The sequence below is a fragment of the Agelaius phoeniceus genome, chromosome 1 (assembly GCF_051311805.1).
Source record: "Agelaius phoeniceus isolate bAgePho1 chromosome 1, bAgePho1.hap1, whole genome shotgun sequence".
NCBI lineage: Eukaryota > Metazoa > Chordata > Aves > Passeriformes > Icteridae > Agelaius > Agelaius phoeniceus.
Window position 1 is genome coordinate 5,016,510 of NC_135265.1, and position 26,201 is coordinate 5,042,710.

Sequence of the window (26,201 nt, forward strand, 5' to 3'; positions counted from 1 at the left end):
AGTCAGAACCAACTCCCAAACTTATTGATTTGTGAGTTGGAAAAATCATAGTTTCATGGTGCTGTGGTGCCAGTGGCCAAACCCTGAGCAGACAAAGGGGGATGATCCTAAGAACACTTTTTCCAGCAGAAGGGTGGCTCTTGGATTGCTTCTCAGCTGTTTCCTATGGTGGGCATTTTGCTGATCCCTTTTTTTTGCTGTTCTTCTTTCTGCAGAGGACTGGCAAATTCCCCCACTTCTATGAACATCTCAATGTGAAAGTGGTTTTAAAATAAATGTGCTTTAAAAGTGTCAGGCAGGACTGGGAGCAGATATAGCCTGGGTGTGAATCAGCCTTTTCACAACCAGGGCTGGCTCTGTGCATGCCCTCTTGTCTGTCTACCCTCCACCCCCCTTTCAGGGTTAAATACAACCTCTGACTTGGCTAAATAGAGGATTTTTTGACCAAATGAATTTGAGCACCATATGATCTGCCTCCTCATGTTCCCTGAGCCCTTTGCAGGAGAAGGGAAATGTTTGTGAACCAAGTCTGCTAACGGAGTCGTGGGTGGAAAGAGGACAAAACGAGTACGTGAAGAACCACATATTTTCACTGGACTTCTAAAACAAGTGACAGTTTGTTCTCCAGATTAAGGCACATTTCAGAGGAAAAACCTGAACAGTGGATGTGGAGGGGCTTCTTGTTGGGATATTTTTGATGTCACAGAAATTTTTGTCCAGAATAAGAAGCCTCAAAGTTTGTAAGCACATACTCTTTAAATGTGAAAATATGATAGGCTGAAGGCCAGGTGAGTCCTTATGACACACAACAGAAGATGCTTTTCTCAGAACATAAAGGTGAGATTTCAGTGAAGGGGTCTATCTCCAACATCTGAGATCTTAGCTGTCTTCAGTAAAGATATTCTTGCTTGGATGCAGGAAGTCCAACATATGTCAAAACAACCTGAGTTACATCTGGGTGGAACCTTTGGGTAAGACCCATGTCAAAACTCACTAAACATAAGAGTGTTTCTCTGCTTGGGTGGGGTAAGGGGAGGCTGAACACTGAGTATGTTTGCATAAAATGTTGGGGCAATGTTATGTAACTTCATTTCTGTATTTTTTTTCATTTTCCTCTGGGTTTTTTTTCTGTTTTCGTTGTTAGAGTCTTCTGTGTTAAGATTGTGTCATCATTGTGTGCAAATATCTTGAGCTAGACAAAGATTTTTTGGTAAGAGGAAGCTGAAGGTGCTGTTCAGGGCAACCAATTTATCTCTCAATTGATTTCCACTGGGTTTACTGATGTTTTGGTGTCCAGGTGAAGTTGGTGCCAGGGGGCCAGAGAAGATGGAAAGTGAGAAACAGTAGCTCTGCTGGCTGCAGCAAGCTTTTAGATGAGCTCAGCATTTACTGCTTTGCACCAGCTAAAGGACACTGTGCACCCATGTAATTGTTTCCTGGGCAGTTTGAATTGTGCAAAATGAGCCTTTCCACATGGTGTTTGTATTCAAACCTTGCAGCTTCTGCTTTCGTAGGAGAGTCCAAAAGGAAAACACTCTTCTAAGTGAAAACTGATCTGCACAATTGTTTTAGCCTAGAAATTCAATTTGGATAGTTAATAAAATAAATGTTTAAGAGGAAGGGGTTTTTTTCTACCTGAACCTGAAGTTTGAGAAGAAAATCAAACTAAAAACCTCTTTTGTATTTTTCACTTGCTTCAGGAACTTACAAGGTGAAACTTCTAATTCTCCCATGAGCCAAATTTCTGAGAGTTTCTGTTCTTCAGATCCAAAAATAATTTTCTCTTACTTTTTTGATTGTGAGTTAAGAAGAATTAACTTCTCTAAAATTTTCTAAAACTGACGCCAGCTTTTCTAAACTAGCTGAGTTAGTACTGAGATGTTCTTTCCCTGTAAGTTTCCTGTTCAAAGACAAACAAAGCTACAATTTATGTTCTCCAGTTGTGCCTGCTTTTCTCATTCTTTAAGAACTTCCCAGTACTGCTGACATTGCTTTGTGCCCATAGCTGTAAAACCCCTACTAGTCCCTATCCAGCCATTAAACCATAGAAACCCAAGTTTGAAGGGGCTACATGGCACAGGCTTTGGAAAAGAGGCTTAGCCATGCCATGCTGGAGCAATAAAGAGTTCTGAGAAGTAGCTCCAGTTCAGCTGCAAATACAAAGAGGGCAGTAGGCAGTGCCTGTGAGAAGCTGGGCCTTGCACAAGAGGCCTGGTGCGAGTCACTGGTTCCGTTTATTCCTGGGTGCAGTTTGAAGAAGTGGTTTGCTCTCTAAAGCCTGGTTTGTCATGGAAGATGATGTAATTCACACCATGCTTGGGAGAGAGACTAAACATGCTTCTAGGGAAGGATCTGAGCTATTCCAGTTTTGTACACAGTGAAGAAGGGACTTATTGTCAGAACTCAGCCTCATTTCTTCTCTAGTTAATGATTTCCACTTTTTTTTTTTTTCCTGTTAGGGTTGTACCAGCCCTTAACAGATGAGATTTTTCCTGATATTCCTCTGCACAGAATTTGTAGGAGCTGAAAGTGCCTAATTTTATCAAGCTTGTTACTTGCAGCTTGAGTCCTGGCAGCCCCCTGCTTTTTCCATTTTCCCCTTCAGCTTCTCCAGTACTCAGCACTAAGCCAGCTGTAGCATCAGTATCTACTTAAAAACCTTCCAAGTGTCATGTGTGTGTACATTTTACATTTTGGCTTGTTCAAATAACTTCTCAGTTGCTTGTGTTCACAGGGGTTTTACAGCCCCCCTTGAGGCTCTGCCCCCAGGGGTGCATTGTTGCCTCTGCTTTCCTGCAGCAAAAGCTTCACCTTCCGACTCTGATCCTGACCATCATCAGTGAATTTCTTGTATATTAAACGATGATAAATTACACTTAACTGGGAATCAGTTCTTCTAGTTTAAACTAAGGTGTTTAACTCTTCTCTAGGCTCTGTTTTGGATATTATCAAGCACATTGTGGCCAAAGGAGAACACAAGACTGGTGTCCTGGATGAAGCTTGTATAGCCACAATCCTTAAGGAGGTGCTGGAGGGACTGGACTACCTGCATAAAAATGGGCAAATCCACAGGTATTTCATGTTTTTCTCATGTCATAAAATGTTATTGAAACAGAGTAGCTGAGCACAGAGTCCCACCCCATAACTTGCTGAGGGCATAAAGAGGGAAAAGTAAAGGTAGGAGCTTTATTAAAATGCAGAATTCAGATGTTTGTATTCCATATGCTATGTCTATATTTAATGACTAGGCCAAATTTGGGTAAATTTTGGGGTGTTGAAAGTTCTAATATAGGGGATCTTTTTCTAAATGTCAACATTCAGCTGCAAAGTGTAGTTGATGGAAAGCTGGAAAACTTCCACTGGCTTTGTTTCTTGCAGAGCTACAAATTACCAAAAGCACTTTGTAGGCAGAGTTGAGCAATTTAATAAAAAGTCCTTCCAGCTCTGATTCTTTTTTTTTTTGAGGTTAACTGTAAGATCAACATAATGAAATTTGAATTTGAGTAATTTTATTAAAAAAAAAAGAAAGGAAATAAAAATAATGGAAAAACTTCTTCTGCAGGCAAAGCTCAGTTAACTAATGGCCTGTGATCTGACAGATCACTGAAATTCATGGGTTTCTATGCTGGTATTTGTCTGGGATGTGTTTTTAAATCACATTTTCCTCTTGCCTGGTGTCAAGGTGTGGTGTAGTTCAGTAGGAGAAGATGCTAAGTTGGTCTGTTCTGTGTTAAAAAGACTGAGATTTGCAATCCTAAATATGTGCTGAAAATAGAATATACTGCTTGTGGGTAATATACACAATCCCAGCCACAGACTGCTACTGGAGCAGCCTCTTCTTTCTTGGGAATTTTGTGAGCTTGGCTCTCCTCTGGTACAATGCCATTTTAAACATTGCTGCTGCTATGCTGGAGTAAGTTTCTGTCCTCTTATAGCTGCACAAGAAGAGGTAATTTTTTTGCCAAAATGTTATTTTAATTAGAAAATACAAGAAGTATTCATAGTTTCAATCAAACTGACTGACTTTTGTAGGTTATTTTGGATTAAAAGGAAAGAAACAGTTGGAAATGATTCAGGTGGAATTCTTCTCCCTGAAAGACGTCTCAAATTTTGGTTTCCAGTCTCAACTAAAATTCTGGTTTAACAAGAATCATTATCTTCATTGGAGACAGTTTTGATTTCATAGCTGGTTGCTTGTTGCTTAACTTTGTTTTTTGAGATAAGACTTGAGGCAGCTCTGGGAATTTAGAGTAAAGCAATAAACCAACTTATTTGCCAATTACATGGCAGTAAGTTTTCACTTTGCCATAAGTAATTGACAGAACTGTGTTCATCTGTGACCTGCAGTAGGTTTGCTTGGCTGATTCAGTTATCTTCTGGTCTAGTGAAATTGAAATATATATGTTAAAGCAGTAGAAACCTGTAAAATCTCAGTTTCTTGGAAGACACTGCATAATGTTTCATGTATTGAAGAGAGGTGGTTCTCCATTTGGCTGGCTGGAGTGGAAAAGCAAAACTAGTAAATGTGGTAAAGATTAGAGATAAAAATTTATGTGTGTGGTGTGGGGTTTTTTTTTACTGTACTCAGCAAAAATACCGTGTTCACAAAATTCAAACTACTGGTCTGAAGAAAATATGATTCATATTGAATCATTTGGAAGTGAACTGGATCAAACCTGCTGTGACCATTCTCATCCTGTTCATCGAAGCATTTTGCCCAAACTTCAGCAAAGAAATCAGAGCTGTGTCATTGCTGCAGCTTAAGGTTGTGGTTATGCATCAGCCCCTCTGCATGTGTTTCATTCCTATATTTTGGGGCTGCTCCAAAAACTGTGTAATATTTTATCACAGAAAAGGATTTGGATTATCTCATTGTGCTGGGCACAGCAGTCTGGGGAATTTGGAGAAGTGGGATACAGAAAGAATGTTGTGTGGTTTCCTACCTGTGATGCAAAGCTGTTTGGGCTGTTGGCAGAAGGCAAGCTGTCATGCCTTTGAGGGATGAAACATGTTTCCTTAATGGAGTTCATCATGCTGTGTTCCATTTTATCCAGATGTGTGTGTGCTCCTGAGGCAAACACAGTTTCAAGTTGTAGTGCAGCTGGGACCTTTCCTCAACTGTAGGAATATCTGTATGGTTTTCCCATTTTGCTTCATGCTAGGGGTCATAATACTGGCCATGCCTGATGGGAAAGGCAGGTGGAAATCTTGCAGCCATGCCTGGGATGCTCTCAGAGGAAGTGTTTAAAATAACTGAACTTTGGTCCCCTGGGTCAGCTTAAAGTATCTGGCTCTAAAGGAAAGCACATCAAGTGGTGGCTGAACTGCAGATATTGTATTGTAGTGTGGGGCAGCTGTACTTGGGGTGAACATTAGGCCAGAGCAGGATCAGCTGTGAAGGGTCAAAATTGAAGGGCTTTAGTTAAGACCTGGAACAGCCAGCCCAAAGCAAGCAGCTATCCAGCAGAAAAAATGTTCAGCTGGTTACACTAAATCTCCAAAGTCTGCTTATATTACGCCTTGGAGAAAACAACTTGATAAAATTAGAGACACAGCATGAGTGGATGACTGTAATTAGCACATCTGAAGTTGGACAGGCAGGCCAGTGGCACAGCCCAAACCATGAATATTGGGTCCCAAATGTAATTTTGTGGGCACTGGAGACCAGAAGTGGGGCTGTAAATCACCATTGAGATCAGAGAACATATTTCTGTCAGTGGAGCTGCTCAATACTTTTAAATTATGCATAATCTTAAATGGGTAAATGAAGTTAACACGTGAAAAACTGGCTTAATGAAATTTTGCTGCTGCTGAATCTCGCTCTGCCTACGCCCGCCTTGAACTTAATGCCACTTCCAATTAAGGTTTGGGGAGCTGTCTTGGTGTGGAAGTGCAAATCCCTGCTTTGGACAGGAGAGGAGTTTGTCAGTATTCTCTAGAGGAGATTAGAAAGCCAAATATCTAGTGAAGGCTTAGATTATAAATTTTTCTTGTTTACTTTCCTAATTAACAGCCAGAGCGAGTCTGAAACTTGAATAGACACCATTGTTCAGGAATAAATGCTGAAGTCTCCCACATTGCCCAAAGTGATGTTTTTTTTTTTTCTGCTTTCATCTTGCAAGGGCTGATGGGCAGTGTCTGAGTGTCTGAGGCCTTATGGCAAAGACAAAGGAGAAGACAAAATCAGTTTTATTTTCATGAACACTCTATACCACAGCAACAATTGATTACAAACGGTCCCCATCTTCTTCCAAAATCACCAGTGGCAGCCTTATCTGGGAGTTGGCAGCTCCCTGCCTTCCCTGCCCTGTCCCTGTCCCCTCTCTGGTGCCAGCTGCTACTGTCCCTGTTGTGGTTCCTGCGGTGATCCCAAGGAGGATCTGCAATGCCAGTGATCCGGCTCATGTTCAGTGAGTGAAGTGCCTGGGCAGCAGCCAGAGCTCTGGGGACAGAGGGCCACACTGGGAAGCCCTGGGTGAGGCTGTCCTGCAGGAATCTGCTCGGGCACATTTCTCTATGGAAGTCATACAAGACTGACAGTGCTGTCAGGGGTCGTTGCCAGGCTAATCTGGGCTGGGTGACACTCAGGGTATGTTGTACCTCTTCCCCATTTAGACTCTGAGTCCTCTGTGTATTTGGGGATTAGCAGGAGTTTGATGAATGACTTAGAAATAAAACTAAAGCAAAACCAACCCAAGAGGTTTTATTGCTTAAAAAGATTTATTGGAGGGAACTTCAAGGCTTTCTTTTTCAGGTGGTGCTGCGTATGGCAGGCTGACAAATGAATCATGCTGATTAACTGTTACAAGGTCTCTCTGTCTTTCTCCCTATTTTTATCTCTGAGCTTATCTTCTGTTCATGATTAGCTGTTGTGTAACTGAATATTTTAGTTAGTCCAGGTGAAATAATACACTGCTTAAATATAACCAGATTCTCCTATTGCAGCACAATAAATGTGATACTGCCCTGTTTTTCTGTAAAAACAAAAAAAGCCTGGGAAGTGGTTTAGAGTTGCATGCACTTGAACTATTGGCATGGCAGCATTCCAGCTATTAGTTTGTTTGCTGCTCCACTTATTACAGAGTGAGAGGAGCAGCAACATGTTTTATATGCTGAGTTAGATCAGCCTGTGCTGCCACACAAAATGTTTGGGGTGGTTTTGGTGTCTTTTCAAAATCAGAATGTGAGCAGCAGGGTGCTGGGACAGCTGTTTGAATGTAGCTTTGAAGAGACCCTGGAAACTATTCTTGCTGTGCTTTTATGCCAGATAGGTTAATTTTATTTTTTTGGGGGGACCTTAGGATGATTTTGACAGGGAATCAAAGTTTAATTCTTTGCCTCTTTACCCATACTGAGAGTAAATAACTTCTGAAAAATGGGCATCTATCTACCTGCACATACACATCACCAATACTTGCATGTGGGATTTTTGCAGGAGCTCACCTCCAGTTGCAAGTTTTTGATTTAAGATGAAGGAGCTGTTGGATGTATTTTGGCAGAACTTGGCTGTCCTACAGGATTCAAGTTTAATTTTCATGTAGCTGATTAATGCATTGATAGCCATGCTGGCAGGTATTGTGGTTAAACTGGATTTAAACTGGATTCCAGTGAGCCTCTGAAATAGTGTACCTTCATGTTTCTGTAGAATACTGGGGGAGAACTTCAAGCCCTCCTCTCTGCAGTGCTGTGATCTTGCTTTGGGGAGTGTGTTTTGGGAGTGAACTTTGGTAGGGGAGGATTGAGGAATGGATAACAAAGCAGAGCCTTTCCACCTCCACTTTCCAGTTTGATTTTCAGTCAGGACACCAGTAATTTGAAAGCTGGCTATTGCTTAGCTGTGGGAAGTGCAATTTTTTATTCAGAGAGATGTACTTTGTTCTCTTCTCTCTTATAGTATGGGATGGGTAGAAATATCCTTTAGAGCTGGTAGTTAATAGAAATTCTAGAGCTTTAATTTGTAAATAGCTCAAAAGCCAGAAGAATAGAAATGTTATCTTGTGTGTCTCAGTAGGAAGGAGGACAAGAGGCTGCTCTAGACTGAGCTAGGTGATTTGTTCCCCAAATAAACACCTTGCTGTGCAGTGTCAAGGGCCCAAGGACACTGAACCCCCAGTCTCTGTACAGTCAGACTGGGGTTTGTTGTGGTGGTTTGGCAAAGCAGCATGCTTTCCTGGTGGCTGTTTCTTCCACTGCATCATGCAGAAATTCATTGTTTAAAAAAAAAGAAACTTCCCTGTGGTTACGGAGAGATAACACAAACCAGATGTAATCCCAAAGCTGCAGACAGCCAGAAACAATAACTCCTGTGGAGACAGTTTGCCTCAAAGTGAATAAAGACACTCTTTGCTCTGAAGACTAAAAACCTGGGATTTCAACCTCTGATGGTAAAATCTCATTGCTGCAGAAATCACAGGAGTGCTGGGGGCCCTGCAGCAGCTCCAGGTGATGCCCCAGCTCTTGGGAACTCCCTGCAGCACAGGGGTGCAGGTGGGCTCCAGGGTGATGCCTGAAGGTGTGGCTGCTGCAGGCAGGTGTTTGTCCCTCTGTCCTTTCCCTCACACCCAGGAGCTACCTGTGAACTTTGTCACTGGCTGTTCTGCAGTTACTCAAAGTAACTTTGGGTTAGTCCAAAGGAAAACCCAACTGTTTTATAGAACAACTCTTTTATCAAAGGTAGGCCTTTTATAAAAGAGAGAGGAGTTTTTAGGTTTTTCTCTCTGCTTTGCTACATGGAGGTGAGAAGCAGGAAAAATATGATTAAGAGTGGGAAAATAGAGGTTGGGTGATCTCCTAAAGGTTCTACAGCAGTGACAGGTTTTGGTCAGTGATCCATGACTGACTTGTACACTCAGGTAATGGTGGTTTCTAGCAATTCTCAAGTTGTCAGGAGTATTTGAATTTGATGTGTTTTCAGGGGGAATAATCATTCACTGTCTACAGCATTAAATGTATTGAGTGAAAATGGAACAAACTCTGAGCTTGTTACTCTGAAGAAAGCCAGTGCCATTCACACATGTACAACACAGTTTGTGACATCTTTCTCATGTCACTGCCTTTATCTGGTGTAGATTGCTGAGACTAGGTCACCCAATATAGGCTCTTGCAGCATCTCTCCAGCAGCAGAATAATTGTTTAAATTGTCTTGTTCATCTGTTCTGCTGTGATGATACATGATGTGAATAGAACTCACTTCAAAATGAGAACTTTGGAAATTGTTCCCTGGTTTGGTGCACCAGAATTTCTGGCCTTCATAGATCCTAAAAGCTGCATATGTAGAGGTGCTTTAAACATTTATTCAGACCACTGCAGTCTTTTCATTCATGTCTTATGCTAAAGCAGGAGAAAAGGGCCACTTGCTAAATTTGTGTGGTAACATATTAAACACACTTGAAAATATTACAAGGCTGCATCAGAAAATATTTTTTTAATATTTACTAGATTGAATTATATCTTGCCTTGTGGAGTTCTAATAAAACTTTGATATTAAAAAGTTAAGTGAATACTTTCAAAAACAAGAGTTAGACAAAATCCATACACATTTAGGACAGCAAACAAAGAATTGCCACAGAGAAATCCATCCCTTCGTGGTAGCCTGGAAAGCATCACCAAGTGAGACTGGGAGTGCAGTGAGGACTTGTTTCCCTTGTACAGATACCTGATTTTATAACTGCTTTCTCCATTTTATGGGGATAACTGGATGAAATAGAGATCCTTCTTCCTATGCTGGTCATGCTTAAAACTGTCACCTTACAGAGTTTGGAGAAGGAAGTCTTTTTGACAGGTTTCTTGTGAGTCCTGGCTGTCCTGCCTTTCTCCTCTTGGGTCATGTTGCAGACATGGCTGAGCAGGAGCTGTGGGTGGCTTTGTAGATGGGAACAGCTCCTGGCTGCATGGGGAATGCCTTGGACCTTGTGTGTATAGAGACAGACTCACTGCTCCTCCAGAACAGGATGCTGATTGCCTTTGGGAAATGGAGACCTTTTTCAGCTCCCCTATGTCAATTTTTTTGGGGCCTAATTTGATCCAAATTGGTTGTGTATTTGCCAGAATGCTGGTCATCTTTCCATCATGGCAGGGAGCTGTGTGAATCACTGACATTCCTGTTCCTTCTGCTACCTGATGCAGTTTGTACTCAAACTGGGGTGATGTACATGTGGTAATTTTTTGGAAATTCCTATTTGTGAATGCATTAGGAACATATTCTGATGTGGCATTCACATTCTCTGAAAAAATCCCTTTGCCCAGAATTTTTCTCCTGGGAAGCTGAGAAGCCTCAGAGAAAAGGAAAACAATTCTTATCTCATTTGCTTCTCTTGGGTTGTGTTCATGTGGAATGTGTTTGGAGATTGTTTACCCACAGGTGATTGTTTCATTGGATTCTGCTGGGAGTTGTTTTCACTCATTGGCCAATCAGGGCCAAACTGTGTTGGGACTCTGGAAAGAGTCAGGAGTTTTCATTATTATCTTTTTAGCCTTCTGTAAGTATCTTTTCTGTATTCTTTAGTATAGTATAGTATTTTTTAATATAATATAGTATAATAAAGTAATAAATTAGCCTTCTGAGAACATGGAGTCAGATTCATCATTCTCTCCCCTCACTGGTGGACCTGCATTTATAATATTCTGGCATGCAGGAGATCCTGCAGCATGGTGGTGTCACTGGTGTTGCCACGTGAAGCAAACCCATCTCCTTTCACATGAATGAATTTGGCATGAAATACTGAAATATGACCATGTTATAACTTGATGATTTCCCTCTGTTACCAATGACTAAAGCAGGGTGTCCCAAAAATATCTGGGCCTCCAGGGGCAGGAAGAGACCTTGTGACTCCACAGCTCACTCTGTGTGTTGCTTTTCTTGCAGCAGGTGTTCAAGGGTCTTTGTGCCTTGTCCCCACTGCAGTCCTTAGGAAGCAGGTCAGGAAATGGACAGGCTGAATAAATGCATTTTTGGAAGCAGTCCTGTTACATTTTTAGCTGCTGTTCAACATATGAAAGCTTGATTTTAAAGTCTGCTGGGCAGAGACCTTTCCTTATACAAGAGAAAGAAACGGAAGTTCTGACAGAATGGGGGAAACTTTAAAAGTGGTAAATGAAGTTGGAGATGGAGCTTCTCTCTTGCAGTAACTGCTGAAGGTTGTTAGAAGCGTGGGTTGTTTGGCAAATCCTCCTTGCCATGAGCTGATGTCACAGCAGTGATGTGCTTTGGGGCAAATGTGTGAAGCAAAGGCCTCATTTGCAGGAGGAAGTGGGGCTGTGAATATTGATATGGTTAGATCATCTCCATGTTGGGAGGCAGGCCTAGGTCCAGTGCTTGTAGCATTGTTTTCTGGCTGAAGGAGCTGATGTGTCTGAAAACTGTTTAAGGGTTTGGATTTAGCTGGAGCAACTTGCACCACACTGATGTGCACTTGAGGTTCCTTGAGCACTGCTGCTGGACTGGAGGCTTGGCCATGGCTGGAGGTGGAGTCCAAGGCAGGCAGGAGCCATCCTTGAACCACACCTCCCTTTAATCCTCTGTTAGGCTTGAACCACGTGGGAAGAGAAGGAATTAATGAGAGCACCAAAGCATCAGAGACAAAGCTGGCACAGGAATGAGAAGTGTGAGCTGGACATCATTTGCTGAGATAAAGGAAAATTGCAGGCGCTGCGATAACGGTGCCTGTGTGACAGACAGGGACACAGTGAGGGATGTGACACACTGCTGCCTGTCTCACTTCATAACAGAGGCTTGCACCGAGTTAGCCCAGGGTCTGCAGCTCTTTCTGTACTGCCTCAGCATCTTCCCAGACCCTGGAGCTATTCAGACAAACCAAGATGACAGTGAATTTCAGGCAGATCTCCTGCAGCTTTCTTTAGTGAGTTGTCCCTTGTCTTGTCCCTTGTCTGAGCTGCCAGAGCGACTTGACCTAAAAGAAATCAAATTTGAGTCATGGTTTCTTGGGCCCCAAACCCTCTACTTAAAGCAGCAGTCCACTTCTGCAGCACTGGAGGGCAGAAAATCAAGAGGGGTTGTACCTAGTGAGTGCATTGTGGAGCCTCTGAAAGATATTTTATGTTTTCACAATGAAGTACAATGGGAGATTAATTTCTCATGCAGCCCTTACTGTGGTTTCTGTTTGCCTATGCCAGGTGACAGGATGGAGTTATCTCTCCCAAGAGGTTGTCAGTGCACTCAGAGTGATCTGCCTGGATCTTCTGGGTAGGGTAGGGAGAAAACAAGTACTTGCTGTACTCTTAAAGCTCTCTGTGATGGAAGCTGACAGTCCATTCCAGTGGGCTTTGGCTTCACGTGGCTCTGTTTGCAAAGCCACAGTCTGTCAGTCACTTCTGCATTTCAAAGCTTTGCTTCAGACTTCTTAAAAAAGGAAAAAGGTTTTAAAGTTCCTGGTAACATTGGATTATTCATCTAAGTTTCTCCAGCCATTAAAATGATAATTCCAAAGCCTTTAATTATTCCCATGAAGGTGTAGCTTCAAAAATGCTTCCACTGTTGTGAGTTGAGGAGTTAATTGTGAGTTGCCCTGTGCTGCTGGCTCAGCTCCTGTGTGGAGGCCGTGGTCTTTTACCACAGCCCAGCAGCTGCCAGAGCAGCTCAGAGAAGAGGGAAGCTGCAGTTGCTGTGCTTGCCTGATCCTGGGCAATAAAACATGTCACTGGGCTGGTCCCCTGCTGGAATTTATGGCAGCCTGGCTGCTGCTGCTGGGCCTGGCTGCCAGTGGCCACGAGGACCTGCTGAGAGGGCTGTGGATGAGCAGGGATGGAGCAAGCTGTGGACTTGGCCCTCTCTTCCCTCCTCTTATGCTGGGCTCAGCAGGGAGTATGGAACTGCTCTGCCAGCTCTCTGCCATTGGAAAACCTTCAAGCTCTGGGAGATGTTTCAGAGGCTGGCTCTGCAGTTCAGCACAGCACCGTAACAGGCAGCAATTGCACCTCACCCAAGAGTTTGGGACTTTAGGTTCAACGCTGTGGCATGAAAATGTTAGTGCACACAGCTTTTCTGAGCAGGAACAGGGACATGCTCATGTATAGCACTTCCAATACAATTGCCTTGAATGCCTTCTCCTATGCTGTACTGAACGTGCTGACATTTGAGGGGGTAAAAATACTGATCTGCCTGCATGCTGCAAGCCTAGTTTACATTTTACAGCTCTAAATGTAAAGCTCTTGCCTGTCACCAGCTTTTTATATCTTGGCTTATAAGGCAAAGGGAAGAGGTGACACAGGTGACAGCATCTTATTGAAGGGAGAAGAATGTTTGATGCACTCATTTGGTGTAAAATGTCACAGATTGCCTCATGTTTAACTGTATGTAGAGATACTGTCCTGGAAGTATTTTACAAATTACTCAGAACAATGTCAACTCCAGCAATTGGTTGCATTCAGCATAAATATTTTGAGTTATTCATTACCATTAAAAGAAAATAGTAATTGTTGCATCTTGCACCTTCTCTTTTTTTAAATGAAACTTGGCAGGACCAACCACTCCTTCCTCGTGCCAAATTATGCACTATAGAGTTCAGTCCATGAAAATTTATTGTTGCAGTTGATGTAAATTGCATCTAATGGGCAAATGACTCACGGCTGTGCTTACAGCCAGCTTTGTGCTCTGAAGGCACATGCCAGCAGGTTGGAAGCACAGGCAGAGTAAACAGGGCTTATCTGTTTCCCCTCTCCTGTGACAGTTTTCTTCTCCCTGCTGGGCTGCAGAGCTCCTGGGGTGACACTCTTTGCTCAGGTCCCTTCTGTTGTGGTTGCAGTGGCTGTAACAACCACCATGGGGTTAGGCCAAGGATTGAGGGCTACAGATGAGGGTGGATCTGAGCATTTAGCAGGATTTTAAGGACTCTTTATCACAGCCACCAGGATATAGTTCATGTAGTTTCCCTGTGCCCCACTGAAAAATTAATTGAAGGCAGTGTGGGAACACATCACTTAAAACTCAGGAGCATTATCTCATTGCCTTCCTGTGCTCCCAAATCTCCTATAGCTGGAGTTCTGCTGTAATTTTGTTGTTGGGATGAGATTTGTTCATACAGCACCTCATGCCTGGGGCCCAGCCCCATGCTGGAGGCATTAATGTGATGTAACTCTTGTCTGGTCAAACTGGGAAGCTAAACCAGTTTGGAATGCAGATGAAGAAGGGTTTCTGCCCTCCTGTGAAACCTTTCAAGGCTGATGTGGAGAATACAGCTCTGCACTGGAGCGAGTCCAAGCCTCTCTTCCCACTCTGGTTGTGAAGTACAAGGTAAATAAAAACATAGTCCTTATTTTGTGGAAAGACTCTTGAAGGCTTTAGAAGAGAGGAAGATGAAGCTGTGGAGCAGGAGTGTCCAGAAGTATTGTAGCATTTGTTAAGCTATTGACAAGAAAGTTTACTCTAGCCTTCTGTAACTTCATTTAAAATGTGATATAATTATTGTTTATGCTAAAGCTGCTTCCTGTTTCCACTGTAACAATTATGCCAGAGGCACACAGTTTATTCCCAGTATACCAGCCCAGGATATGGTCATTACCACATTATTGGGAAGTGCCTTCAAATTGTTACACTTGGCAATAACTATATCCTGGAGTAACAAACTTCTCACCATTCAGCTCACAAGTTTATAAGCATCTCCTGATGCAAACAAACAGGAAAGCACTGATCATCTTTCCTCTGCCCTATTGCTTCAAATGCACTTAATTTTAAATGTGATTTTAGAGGACAACCTGGTTCAAAGATGCTGCTACTACACCAGTGTATGCTAAAAGGAAGGGGTGAGTGCTCACCCAGTGTTAAGGCTGCTCTGTGTTCACCTGATGCTGCTGCAGTGCTGTTACACTGGGGTAGGGATGGGAAAGCTGGAAATTGCTTCTGTGGAACAGTGACCCCCCAGACACCTTGCTGCCCCAAGAGTTTTGCTGCTCTGGGGTGGAGTGTGCCAGGCTGGGGTGAGTGATGGCCTTTGCAGAGGGTGGTCACTGTGAGGAAGTGCCACATGAAGTGGTGATCTAATTCTGTGGTTTGACTTGGGTACTTGGCAATGGCTGTTTTGACCTCTTGGATTTCATATTGTGGCCATAACTTGTTTTAATTTCTTGAACCAGCTTTAAGCATCATGTTTACTGACTTTTGTTTCCAATGAGAAAATATGTAAATTTTAATTAATCTAAGCTGAAGTTAAAAAGAAAGCAAGCCTCTTGATTTGAGGGGGTTAAGGGCCTGGAGTCCTTTGGCTTATTTTTTCTATGGGATTCAATCTGAGTGCTTGTTTTGCTACTTCATGCACTCCAAGCCTGTCCAGCTTCTCTGCTGTGATGGGATGGTTTGGTGATGGGGAATGCCTGCTGGTTTCTGGCTGCTGATGCTACACCAGTGAAACCTGCCTGAGTTGTTTTGGATTATGAACTGTGTGATAGTTGAGACATCATCCTTAGTTTTCCTTAAAATCTTCCCTGGCACTTCCTTAATGCTGAGTGTGGTCTGTTGTGGGGGCTTGGTGAGCCACATGTGCAGCTCTTCCAGAGGGGAAATTTGGAAAGGCTGCACAATACTGCATGGCCCAGCTTGCTGGGGAAATGCTCCAGCATCCTGAGCTGCCTTGGAGTACAGATGGAAAAGGAAATTACTCTTACTCCAGTAAGAGAATTAATAACTTCAACAGGCAACCTCATGCATCCTATTCCTTTCCCCATGACCTGGAACTGGCAGGGCCTCGTGCATCCTGGCTGTCACAGGAGAATCAGCTGTGGGTAAACATTTCCAGTAGGATTGGAGAGTTTCCTGAACACCCTGTGTTCCCTCTGAATTAGTGCTGGTGTGCAGGGGGATTCCTGGAGGTGGCTGTGCCTGTGCCAAGCACATTTCACACCCTGTGAGCCAGCTCCTCAGCTAGGACACAGCAGGCTTTGGTGCTGTGCTCTCTGTGTGCTCCTGGGGCTGGATCCCAAAGGCATCTTCTACCTAAATATTGGCAGGGAGCTTTGCCATTCCCCCTTCTTATGGACCATGAGCAGTTTGTGGGAGTGCAGGGCTCAGTCAGGTTTCTATCTCTGGTGGCAATTAGCTCAACAGCACCAATTATATTGGATTTGGTCAATGGATGCTAAGGGGGGTAGTGTAGCCACCTGCTTAATTCTGCATTTAATCCCTTCAGGTCCTTCATGTATTTAAGAGCATCCACTGATGCTGTGTTGTCTGCAATGGCTACCAGGTGCTGGTTGCAGGAAGAAAAGAAAAATCATGCTTCTGGAAGGGAAAGTCAGCTTTTTGAGGCTATCAGATCTGTATGAAACTCTGAAGTTGTGACACATCTTCATTATTAAAGCAAATAAGAATTTTTCCTGTACTTGTTCTCACACCTGTGCTTCAAATTGGGGTTAAGCTCCAGGATAGGCATTGCTAGCAAGAGGTGTATATTTGGCATGACTTGAAATACCAGTTTGAAGGCTAAAGGTGCTGTCAGCTGCAGTTTGCTCATCATCTTTAGTGGGACTGTCTTATGGACAGTTTTTTTCTGCTGTGGGAAAAGCCTTGCCATGCCACTGTCCTAGACTGGATATTGGGAAGAGTCTGACAAATGCTAGTGCTGGAGAGGATGTGTTTAAAATTATCCTGGCCTGTAACTGGCAGTGGCCCAGCCTCCTCTTCAGAATAGCAAAGCCAGGAAGGAGGAGATTTCCAGGGCCTGACTGGGGCTCTTTGGCCAGGCCATCACACCAGTTCTGTTCTCATGATGCACTAGGGAGAAGAGGAAAAAAATAGCTTTGGACTTCTTTCTGTATGTGAAAGGATTTGGAATATTTGCCAAAGGCAGTGGAGGGAGAATCTGCTTGTTTTGGGGTTGTTTTCCTCTTTTTGCTCCTGTTCCATGTGGGTTCCTGGGCAGTGCAAGCTTAGCAGCCTGTGCTGATGAACAGGGGTGTCAGCTGTGAAGTGCTTCTCTTGGCTTGGCATGTGGAGCAGCCTGTGAAAATAAAGTGGAAAACTTCAAAGTGTTTGCAGTGAAAGCAGTGTTCCCCTCAAGAATGGAGAAGTGTTGCTGTTAACCTGAAAACCAGAGCTTTTGGCTAGAAAGAGGAAAGTACAAAATATTCATAGCACATGCTGGATGTTCTTGTGTGTTTGTTCATTAAAAGAAAAAAAAAAAAAAGATAACAAGGAGACTTCTTTTCACTGACCAGGCTCATTAAGCCAGAAGCAAACAACATTTTTCTGCTCTCTGGATTTTCACCAGTGTATGGGGCTAAACTGATATCCTGAGGAAGCACAAGAACTTCTGCAGGGCTGGAGAGCAGTGAGATGTGGGGCTGAGTGAGAACCAGATCAACTCACTGTCTCTTGGATTCTCTCCTCCTAAAGGGGTACATGAGTATCTGACCAGTGCTAGGTTCACTTTGCACCTTTTTAGCTAATTCTAAGAACCTGGGACAAACCCCTTTCCTTGCACTTTTGAGGGTACCTTCTGCAAAGTTTTAATTTTTCTTTTCTGTATGTAGTACCTAAAACATAAATTATATAAATGCTACTTAGTGTCTGTCTACTGAAGTTACAATGACGTCCTTATTTCTGCATGATTTGAGACAAGAAATACTCATATAAGAAACAGAGGATAAGAAATAATTACCTTTTAATGTATTTTTGTTGGTTGAAGTAAAGATTTAATGACTTCCACTTATTGTTGCTTTATCTTTCTACAGGGATGTGAAAGCAGGAAATATTCTTCTTGGAGAAGATGGCTCAGTGCAAATTGCAGGTAACTTCCCTGGTAGCTTTGAGTAAACTTTAGGCATAACTGCATATCCAAGGAAATAGTTTAATGATCAAGGAGAGAAACCTGCATAAAAATGTTAGCTTCTAAAAGCCCCACAAAGTTCATAAAACAAACAAAAAACCCCAACAATAAACAAATCATGAATGAAAACAAAAAGCCAACCCAGAGTTCATTACCTCTTCTTATCTTAAAATCCTATTTCTTGGAATAATGACAATCAGCAGATATAAATCATTTGATTGTGAAGTCCTCAGAATCAATAGATCAGATAAAGTTCTTGGCATAAGCTAGTCAGATTTTGGCATCAGCAGGTTTGTAGGCTTGGAAGTGGAGAGCACAGACCTCACTGATTTATCATTGACATGTGAGGTGGTTTTCCACAGGTCTCTGGTGAAGGGTGGACAGATCCATCAGAAGGAAATGGGCATATCTGATGGTAAAAGTCATTTAAGGAAAGATCAGCTGGTCAAACTGCTCCTGTGGATGCTCCCTGCTCTGCTTCAGTTGAGCTGGATGGCAGAGAGGGTGTTAAAGTGGCTGCCCTGGCCCAGCCCAAACTAGGGTGAGCTGGAAGTCTTGGGAGCAGTCATGCAGAGCAAAACTGTTCAGACAGTTGCTTTAGCTAATACGCATGTGCCTGGAGATGTCTGCTGCAGTCACTGCTGACATGAGCTGCAGCAGCAGAGCTGCTGGAAACAGTGCTGGGTGGGGGCAGGCCATGTGGAAAAGGGTACTGTGTGGAGTGTTTTGTCCCCTGATCCTTTCCTGATATTTTATTTCCTACAGACTTCACCCTTCTTTTCAGAAATCAAGACTTATGCCCCATCCCTGAAAACATTCAAAATTGAGTGGGGCTCTGAGCAACCTGTTGTGGTTGAAGGTGTCACTGCCCATGGTAGGGGGTTGGACAAGATGACCATTAAAGGTCCCTTCCAACCCAAACTATTCTGTGGTTTTGATTATTATTATTACAGACTATTAAGTAAGCCAAGATTTTTGGAGAGTACATTTAGAACCTGTGATATTTATTTTTCCTTCTCTTCCCAGTGTGCTGTTTTCCTATCCTGAGTACATTTTTTCTCCGCTTCTCCTTTCCCCAGTACTGTGTTCTTCCCATGGATCTTGTAGTGCCTTTCCCATGGATCTTGTAGTGCCTTTCCAGTCCTAGTGCCACCTCTGGCTGGGGAGCAGAGCTCTGTCCCCTCCTGCCAGCTTGGCAAACATCCCTGTACATGTGAAACATTTTCAATCCCATATTTATTTGGGAACAGCCATATCTGTGTCTGAGCAGGTCTCTTCTTTAGTGCCCTGTCCTGCTGGTAGTCCCAGCAGTGGTCAGGCCAGTGTGGTGGGAGTTTAGGGACAAGGCAGTGACAGTTGTGTGGGGGAGAAGTGCCTGTAGCATTGTTTATTCCTTTGGAATATCTAGGCTTGGCTTTGCATCTTGGAATGAAAGGTGCAGATTTTCCACCAGGAAGCAGAACATGTTGCAATGCAGTTTTTTCTAGGTAGCTCTCCTCTCTGCAGAGGACAATAAGCCCTTTTACAGGACATAATACCTATTTCTGTTTAAAAACCTGAAGTGTCTTTGTGTTCTTTTTTAAATCTCCTGGTTTCCTTAATGCCTGCAGTTACATTTCTAATGAGGTGTAAATAATTCAGTTACGTGGCAGCTGATGGAAGGTAGGGAGTGGCTTCCAAAATGCTCAAAGGAGCAGACTTTATGCAGTGAAATCCTACATTTTTTCCATGATAGGACCAAGATATAACATGTTGGATGTGTAATTGCACAAGCTTTTGATGCTGTTTTGTGAGAGGCTGCAAAAAGCTGTAACTCTGAATGTTTCTGCCAGCCTAGAGAGAGCTGCTTGTGTTTCTCTTCCACAGGGCTGTCAGGGCTTGCCTTTTTTGTATTAAGGCTCACTATCAATAGGTATTCCTGTATTTTTTTTGCTGAGCAATTTTCAGTTGATAAATAGATTTAAGGTTGCCTGGTCTTAGCTCTGTGCATTTCAGAGGATTTATTTTGCCTGTGATTGTACATGTTCCCTAGACTGAACTACTCGTGGTTTATATGTGCAACACCTCAATGATGAAATTCATCTCTCTGCATATCCTGTGAAAGCAGCACTCAGAGATGTGCAAAGTTCCTCTTTACAAATTCTTTCTCTGAACATGCAGAAGGACCAACCCTGCCACCTTTCATCAGCCACAGCAGGGCCACTAAACCAAGGTCAGAGGGTTCACTGCAGTGGCAGGAAGCACTTCAGTTTCTGTGGAGGCAGCTGATGACTTGAAAGAAATGAAAATAAATGAATGAATAATAGAGAAGAGCCTGACCTGGTCATAACATGAGATTTTGTTTCTGTGGGAATTTCTGACACTTAAGCTTCCTTGCCTCCTGACCCAGGATGAAGTAGCAGAATTTCTGGGGAATTTTTTGAGGAGGAAAAAATGCTGGAAGCAAACCAATCCAAATAAAATGAGATTTGTTTCAGCGAGATCAAAGCACTTGCTTTTGACAATAATATTAATGCATATTATGAATAATTCTGTTGATTGTTGAGTGCTTCAATTATGGGCTGGTTGACATCACTTCGTTCCCATGAAACAAACGCTCTTGAGTTTCTCTGGAAAGTTACACCACGAGATAAAAAACAAAAGATTGATCAGCTGTGGAATGTAGCCTGAGGGCTGGAGTGAATGGGGCACCTCCCTGCAAGGAGCTGGTTTGGTAGACATGAAAAATTTAAATCATGTAGCAAGGAAGAAAGACTTCCATTCTTTTCTAATGACTCCTTCCCTTCTGCCACTCCTCTATCCAAACTGCCTGTGAACAGTTGTTAAGAAGGTCTTATTCAATCTTTGGCTTTTGTGACCTTGTGTTCCTGTGCATTTCCTCCTGCTTGACACAATTCCTGTTCCTTGTCCCCGATGAAATGTAATTCTCAAATGTAAATGAGGAATGTACATCTCAATCTGGAGATCCTTTGAGGGGAAAAAAGCAAAGGTGCATTTGAGATTGAGTGGTGGAAACATCGCTGCAGGACTGTACCTCCACAACGTGTCAGTGAATTTAACTGCTTGAAACATTCACTCTGTGGAATTTATGGCAGTAATTTTGCTGCACTGTTACACAGTTCTAACCAGTGAAAATTAAAGCCTCTTTTGTGAATTTTGGGCTGTGCAATTCTGCTAAGGCTGAACAGAAAAAGCAACTTGATAATGGTGTGTCAGACATTTCTCAGGTTCTGTTTGTAACCCTGAATTGGTGTTTGTGCATATGGGGAAAGCCACTGTGGGAGCACTGTGAGTTGAGGTTGCTGCAGGTAAAGAGATGGAGAGATCTGTGAGCTCGGGGGCATCTGCTTGAAGTGGGAATTCTAAAAATTCCTCTAATAGCTTGCACAAATTTCCCAGCTTGAAACTCCTCCCCAAGTCTTATTTTTACTCATGACTCTTATTTTTAACTGTGTCGCTCCTTTGGCTTTCAAAAAGTGCATCCACTGACCCAAGGAGAAAATTGCCTTTAAGAGATCCAGCTGACCAGTGAGATCTAAAGTGAGGCAGTTTGCTTCTATCTTAACATTTCCCTTTTTTTCCCCAAGGGCACTTGGGCTTGTGGCTTGGCACCGAGTTTTTGGAGCCTGTTACAATTCACAGTGTCACTTTCTCAGTTTGAAGTGTTCTCCTTCACACTGGATTAATCTGCCTTCTGGAGAGAGCAGGACTCTTTCCCAGATACCATTGTTCTGGGCTGTGCTGACAGTGGTTGCAATGTAAATGGAGATAGCCACGTTCTTTTGTGTTCCAGCCTCTCCATGGCAATTACTTCATTTCTTTTAATCAGAGCATAAAACCTCTTTGCTCTGGCATTTATCAGCTCCCTGGAGTCTAAAAGTGCACGGATAAAAACACTCTGTCAACATAAAACTGCATCGGCATCAGTATTGATGCATAAACCAGGAGATGGCTTCTCACAGTAAGCAAGGCTTTGCATTTGTCAGTTTATTTAATTATGCAGGAGCTATAAATTACTGTGAAATGAAGTGAATATCTTGATTGACTGGGAAGGGATGGGAGAGGTTGAGGAGAAATTCTCTCAGAGTGCATGAGACTTGCTCAATATGAGCCACGCTTCAGCCATGGCATGATGTGGGCATCCTACTGAGACTGAAATCAGGCTATATCTTTGTTTTCCCCTGATTTTACCCACTGGGATATTAAATAATGCTGTCACCCACCCCTCTGAGATTGAATGTGATGGTACAAGTGTCTGCTGAAGGCTGAGAGGCACACATCCCTCCATGTGTGGAATTTTTTGGTTCTGGAGATAATAACAGAATCTCTTCAGGATTTAAACCCAGAAATTCTCAACGTGCACTCCCGAGAGGTGCCCGCAGTGTCAGCCATGGCCTGGGCAGGCCGTGTTGCCAAGCAGTTGAAGTAGATTGAGATTTCACTAAGTTGTTCAGGACTTGCTAATTGATCCTGGGCAAATTGCCTAACCCCTCTCTCTTTATCTATTTATAAAACGGGGATAGTTAAGGCCAGGCAAAACTTGTGTAACTGAATTTGTGTAACTTTCCACAAATCCATGCCAGCTTGTCACCGGTTCGCTGTGTTCCTGACTGCTCTTAATTCATGGCACTAAAATAGTGCTCTACATAAACATAGAGCTATGATGCAGGCAGTGTCATTCCCCACTTTCCCTTAGGAAACTCTAACTTTGGGAGATTAAATTGCCTGAACAAGGGGCAAGGCACAAATCTAACTTGGGAGGGGAGTGTTGATTGAAGGGTTCACTCAAGGAGCCTGTGTTGTATCATGAACACCTTGGAGCCTCTTCTGCCTTTCAAAAAAAGGGCCAAAAGTATTTTTCTCTATGATTGGTGGAGACCTCTAGGGCCTTTCCTGCAGCAGAGAGTTGTGAAATAACTTTTTCTTTGTGTCACTGGTACTATCTGTGTTTCCTGAAGAGATGTTGCACTGTTTGATTGTTGAAACCACTTGTGAATGTCTCCGAGGGCAGTGGGTGGCGTCACCCAGCCTGGGATTTGTCATCCTGAAGTTACTTTGTGAAGCAGGAGGACAAGTGTGCATTTACAGATCCAATACCACTGTGCATCAATCTAGACTTTAAAAGGAAAGAAGCCTTTGATTCTTGTTCTCCAGTAATCTTCCTTTTATCTGGTGTCCTACCATCTGCTGCGTTCTCAGCACAAAATTGCTATTTATCACTGCCTTCCTCTTCTTGCTGCCAGGTTCATTCATCTTCAGTGCTCTAAAAGCTTTAAGGTTTGCAGGAAAGCACTCAGTACAACTGCAGATATTTTCTGATGGTGAACAACTGAACAAGAAGGAAGATGACCAGTGAAAATAACATCTAGTGCTGTCTTCTGAAATGCTTTTTGTTTAAAGACAACTCAAAGTGATTTTGATGTCAAGATTGAATTATTCTGTTTTTCTGCCCCTGTTGAAGTTGAAAACTGCTTTAGAGTCTGATTCAAGCACACCAATCTCTGTAGGAGCCCCTCTGATATCAGCTGATTTTCGTCCTGGATCTTAGTGCACATTCTTCCTTTCTTTCCCTTCTATGTACCTTGTAGTAGCAGGTACTTGGGCTTTTTAGGATTAAGGTAGTGTTACAGCATCAGAGGGCCAAGGAGAGATTATTTTTAACAGCTGACTTCTAGATTTGGATGAAACAATCTAGAATATGGTAGAAATGTGTCTTCCTGAGACACACATGTGCAGTGGTGCCTGTTGTGGTGTGGTCCTGCCACAGCACTCTTATGTTGCTGAGTTGTTTGTACTGGGTCTTCCTTTTCAATTTCTGCATTTCCAGAGTGGCCAGAGTAGTTTTTAAGTTTGACAATTTGGGTACCATAGTGCCAGGAATTGTTGCCTCGTGCTTTTTCAAACACTACTCTGCAACTTCAATGCCACTGTAGAGTGTCCTGTAGGATATGTGGTTTACACACATTTCTGCTGGAAGAGACAAAATTGGCCATATTTTGTGCAGAGCCTGCATCAGCAGAATTGAATTCTCATCCTGGATTGGTTTTGCTGTGATATGAAAGTCTGGAAATATACATTTTTATGGGTATTTTTTTTTTAGCAATCTTTGGTTTAAATGACTGAAGCAGCTCCAACAGATGAATCTTTTCTACATTGCTTCAGAAAAATGAAAAAGAAAAAGAAACCCCACCACTTCCATCCAGACACCCTGGAGACTGTTATTTGCTGTCAGATTGCTGGAAGCCTGCAGTTTTTGGGCTCCTTTGGGATAGCTGACAGTCGGTGGATCCCCAGCAGTGGTGGTTGCTGGTATTGCAAGCCAGCTCCAAGCGTTCCCAATTCCTCCCTGTCTCTGGTGATTCAGCCCTTGCCAGTTATCACCTTAGTGAGCCAATGTAAACCACCAGCTGCCAAGGAAGAGTACAAATGTGTACACACTTCAGAGCTATCCTGAATTTCATGGATTTCCCCATTTTCTGGAGTTCAATTCATTTGCAATAACCTAGTTGTGTTTTAACCTTTCTGGGGGCAGAGAGACTGAGGCACAGATGGTCCCAACTGCTCAGAAGAAGGAATTTAACCTGAACTTGTGGTTGGAGTTGTGTTTTATTGCTTTCCAGATATTTCCTGAGAGCAAGCACATTCTTATCTGAATAGCTGGGGCTTGGATAAAGTTAGTAAGATGACATTTGAGAAGATGGTCCCAAAGTCATTCCTTACAGGGGAGTAGCACAGGCTGTTTGAGCCTGTTTTAACCCACTGGAAATGAGGGAAATTAATTGGGAAAACATTAAATAAATCAACCATGTAATGAAATAAACTTTAATTCCATTTAAGCTTTCTTCAGATGGCAGATATAAGGGCCTGATTTCCATCTGGAATTTATAAACCCTGGTTTGATGTGAGATGTGGTGAATACTGTGTGAAGGACTTGTGTTTTTACTGCTGGAATGCTTTTGCTTTGAATGGCATTTCCTTTCCCCTCAAAATGACTGCATGGAAACTTGAGGTAAGATAATATGTGCAAGTTCAAATACAGCACATCACAATAAAATGCTGATGGCACTTGGACAAGTTTCTGTTAGTATTATCTTATTTAAAAGAACTTCTGATTGCTCTTGTGTTTAGAACAATAGATCTTGGGAGACTTCCTGTAATGAGCAGGGAAAGGCAGTTTTACTCTGAATCTTTTAGGGAGCTCCTGCAGTTTCTGAGAAAAGCAAAAATAGTGAGTGCTCACATGGAAGATGTCAAAGCAAAAATCACTTATGCAAAAAGTGGGTTTCCAGAAGATTCAGATTGCAGTACTGATGGGGACAGTGATCCATCTAGGAGTGCTAAAACTCCAAGCATAGCAGGAAGCCAAAATGCCTTTGGGAACAGGAAAAAAAACAGGTCAGCACATCTGGAAGAGCTGAATCCTAATGATAGGCTTTTGTTAGTGCTTATTTTAGCCCTGTGATTTCTATGCAGCTTTATTTAATGTCACCTTGCAGTTACCCATGTCTAGTACTTCAGTGGGCACTAAGTTCCTCTCCTGGAAGTCTCTGTTGAAGTGAGCTGGAAGCTTTCAGCATCTTCTGAGTGATAATTTCAGAGGTGTTTCTCAAATATTGAAATTCTAATGAGAAGTGACTCACTGCACTGCTGGTGTGATGCAGAGGGAACTTGGGACAGTCCTCATATGGATACCATGATTTATACATTGTAAGGAGGGATCTTATCTTGCAGTTAATTCTCCAATTTAACATCCTTAAGCCACGGAGTAACTCTGGCTCCTTGGGCCACAGAGGCAAAGGCTTTTACATTTTGCATTGTCAACAGAGTTTCAAGAATTTTCAAACCAGTTGTGATCAATAACATCCTGCTTTTATGTTAAATAGCCCTGGAATTTCAGAGATGTGCCCTCCAAGTCTGTCATCAATCTCAAAAATGGCATCTGAGATTTTGATTGCTTGTACTGTGTTTAAAAAAAAAGTGTGTGGATAAAGTTATGGAGAATTGAGTTATATATTGAGTTACAGGCCCATTGCAGGGCTGTAATTCAGCAATACATAAATAGTGTGGTTTGGAGCAGTTCTGTGTTAACAGTTTCTCTGTCACTTGATTTTTTATTTTTTTTTTCCTCCAAACAAAGTGCCATCCTCTCTTGAATGACTTGGTTGCCAGATCTTTGGTAATGCTCTTCTCTGAACAAACATACTTTATTCTCTCCCTGTATGCTGCTGCTGGTAACAGATTCTGTTTTCCATGCCATTCTTAATTGCATAAAACATGAGGTCACAGCATAGTTTTCACATAAAAGAGTGATTTGTTCCAAGAAATGCAATTACCAGTGAGCACAAAGGGCATCCATCAGCATCCTGGTTTGTGAAAGGTGTTTCAGGTGGGGTGATGCTGTGCAGGGTGTGAATCAGTGTCTGTGAG

The 26,201-nt window shown here is 42.7% G+C and overlaps 1 protein-coding gene across 1 annotated transcript in view; it reads left to right on the forward strand.

Annotated features, from left to right (window-relative positions):
* OXSR1 (oxidative stress responsive kinase 1) overlaps window positions 1-26,201 on the forward strand; it is an 88,392-nt gene that overhangs the window by 36,757 nt on the left and 25,434 nt on the right. The window contains exons 4-5 of the mRNA XM_054636721.2: window positions 2,931-3,072; window positions 17,680-17,735. Coding sequence (XP_054492696.1) covers window positions 2,931-3,072; window positions 17,680-17,735 — 198 coding nt within the window. The remainder of the gene's footprint in view (window positions 1-2,930; window positions 3,073-17,679; window positions 17,736-26,201) is intronic.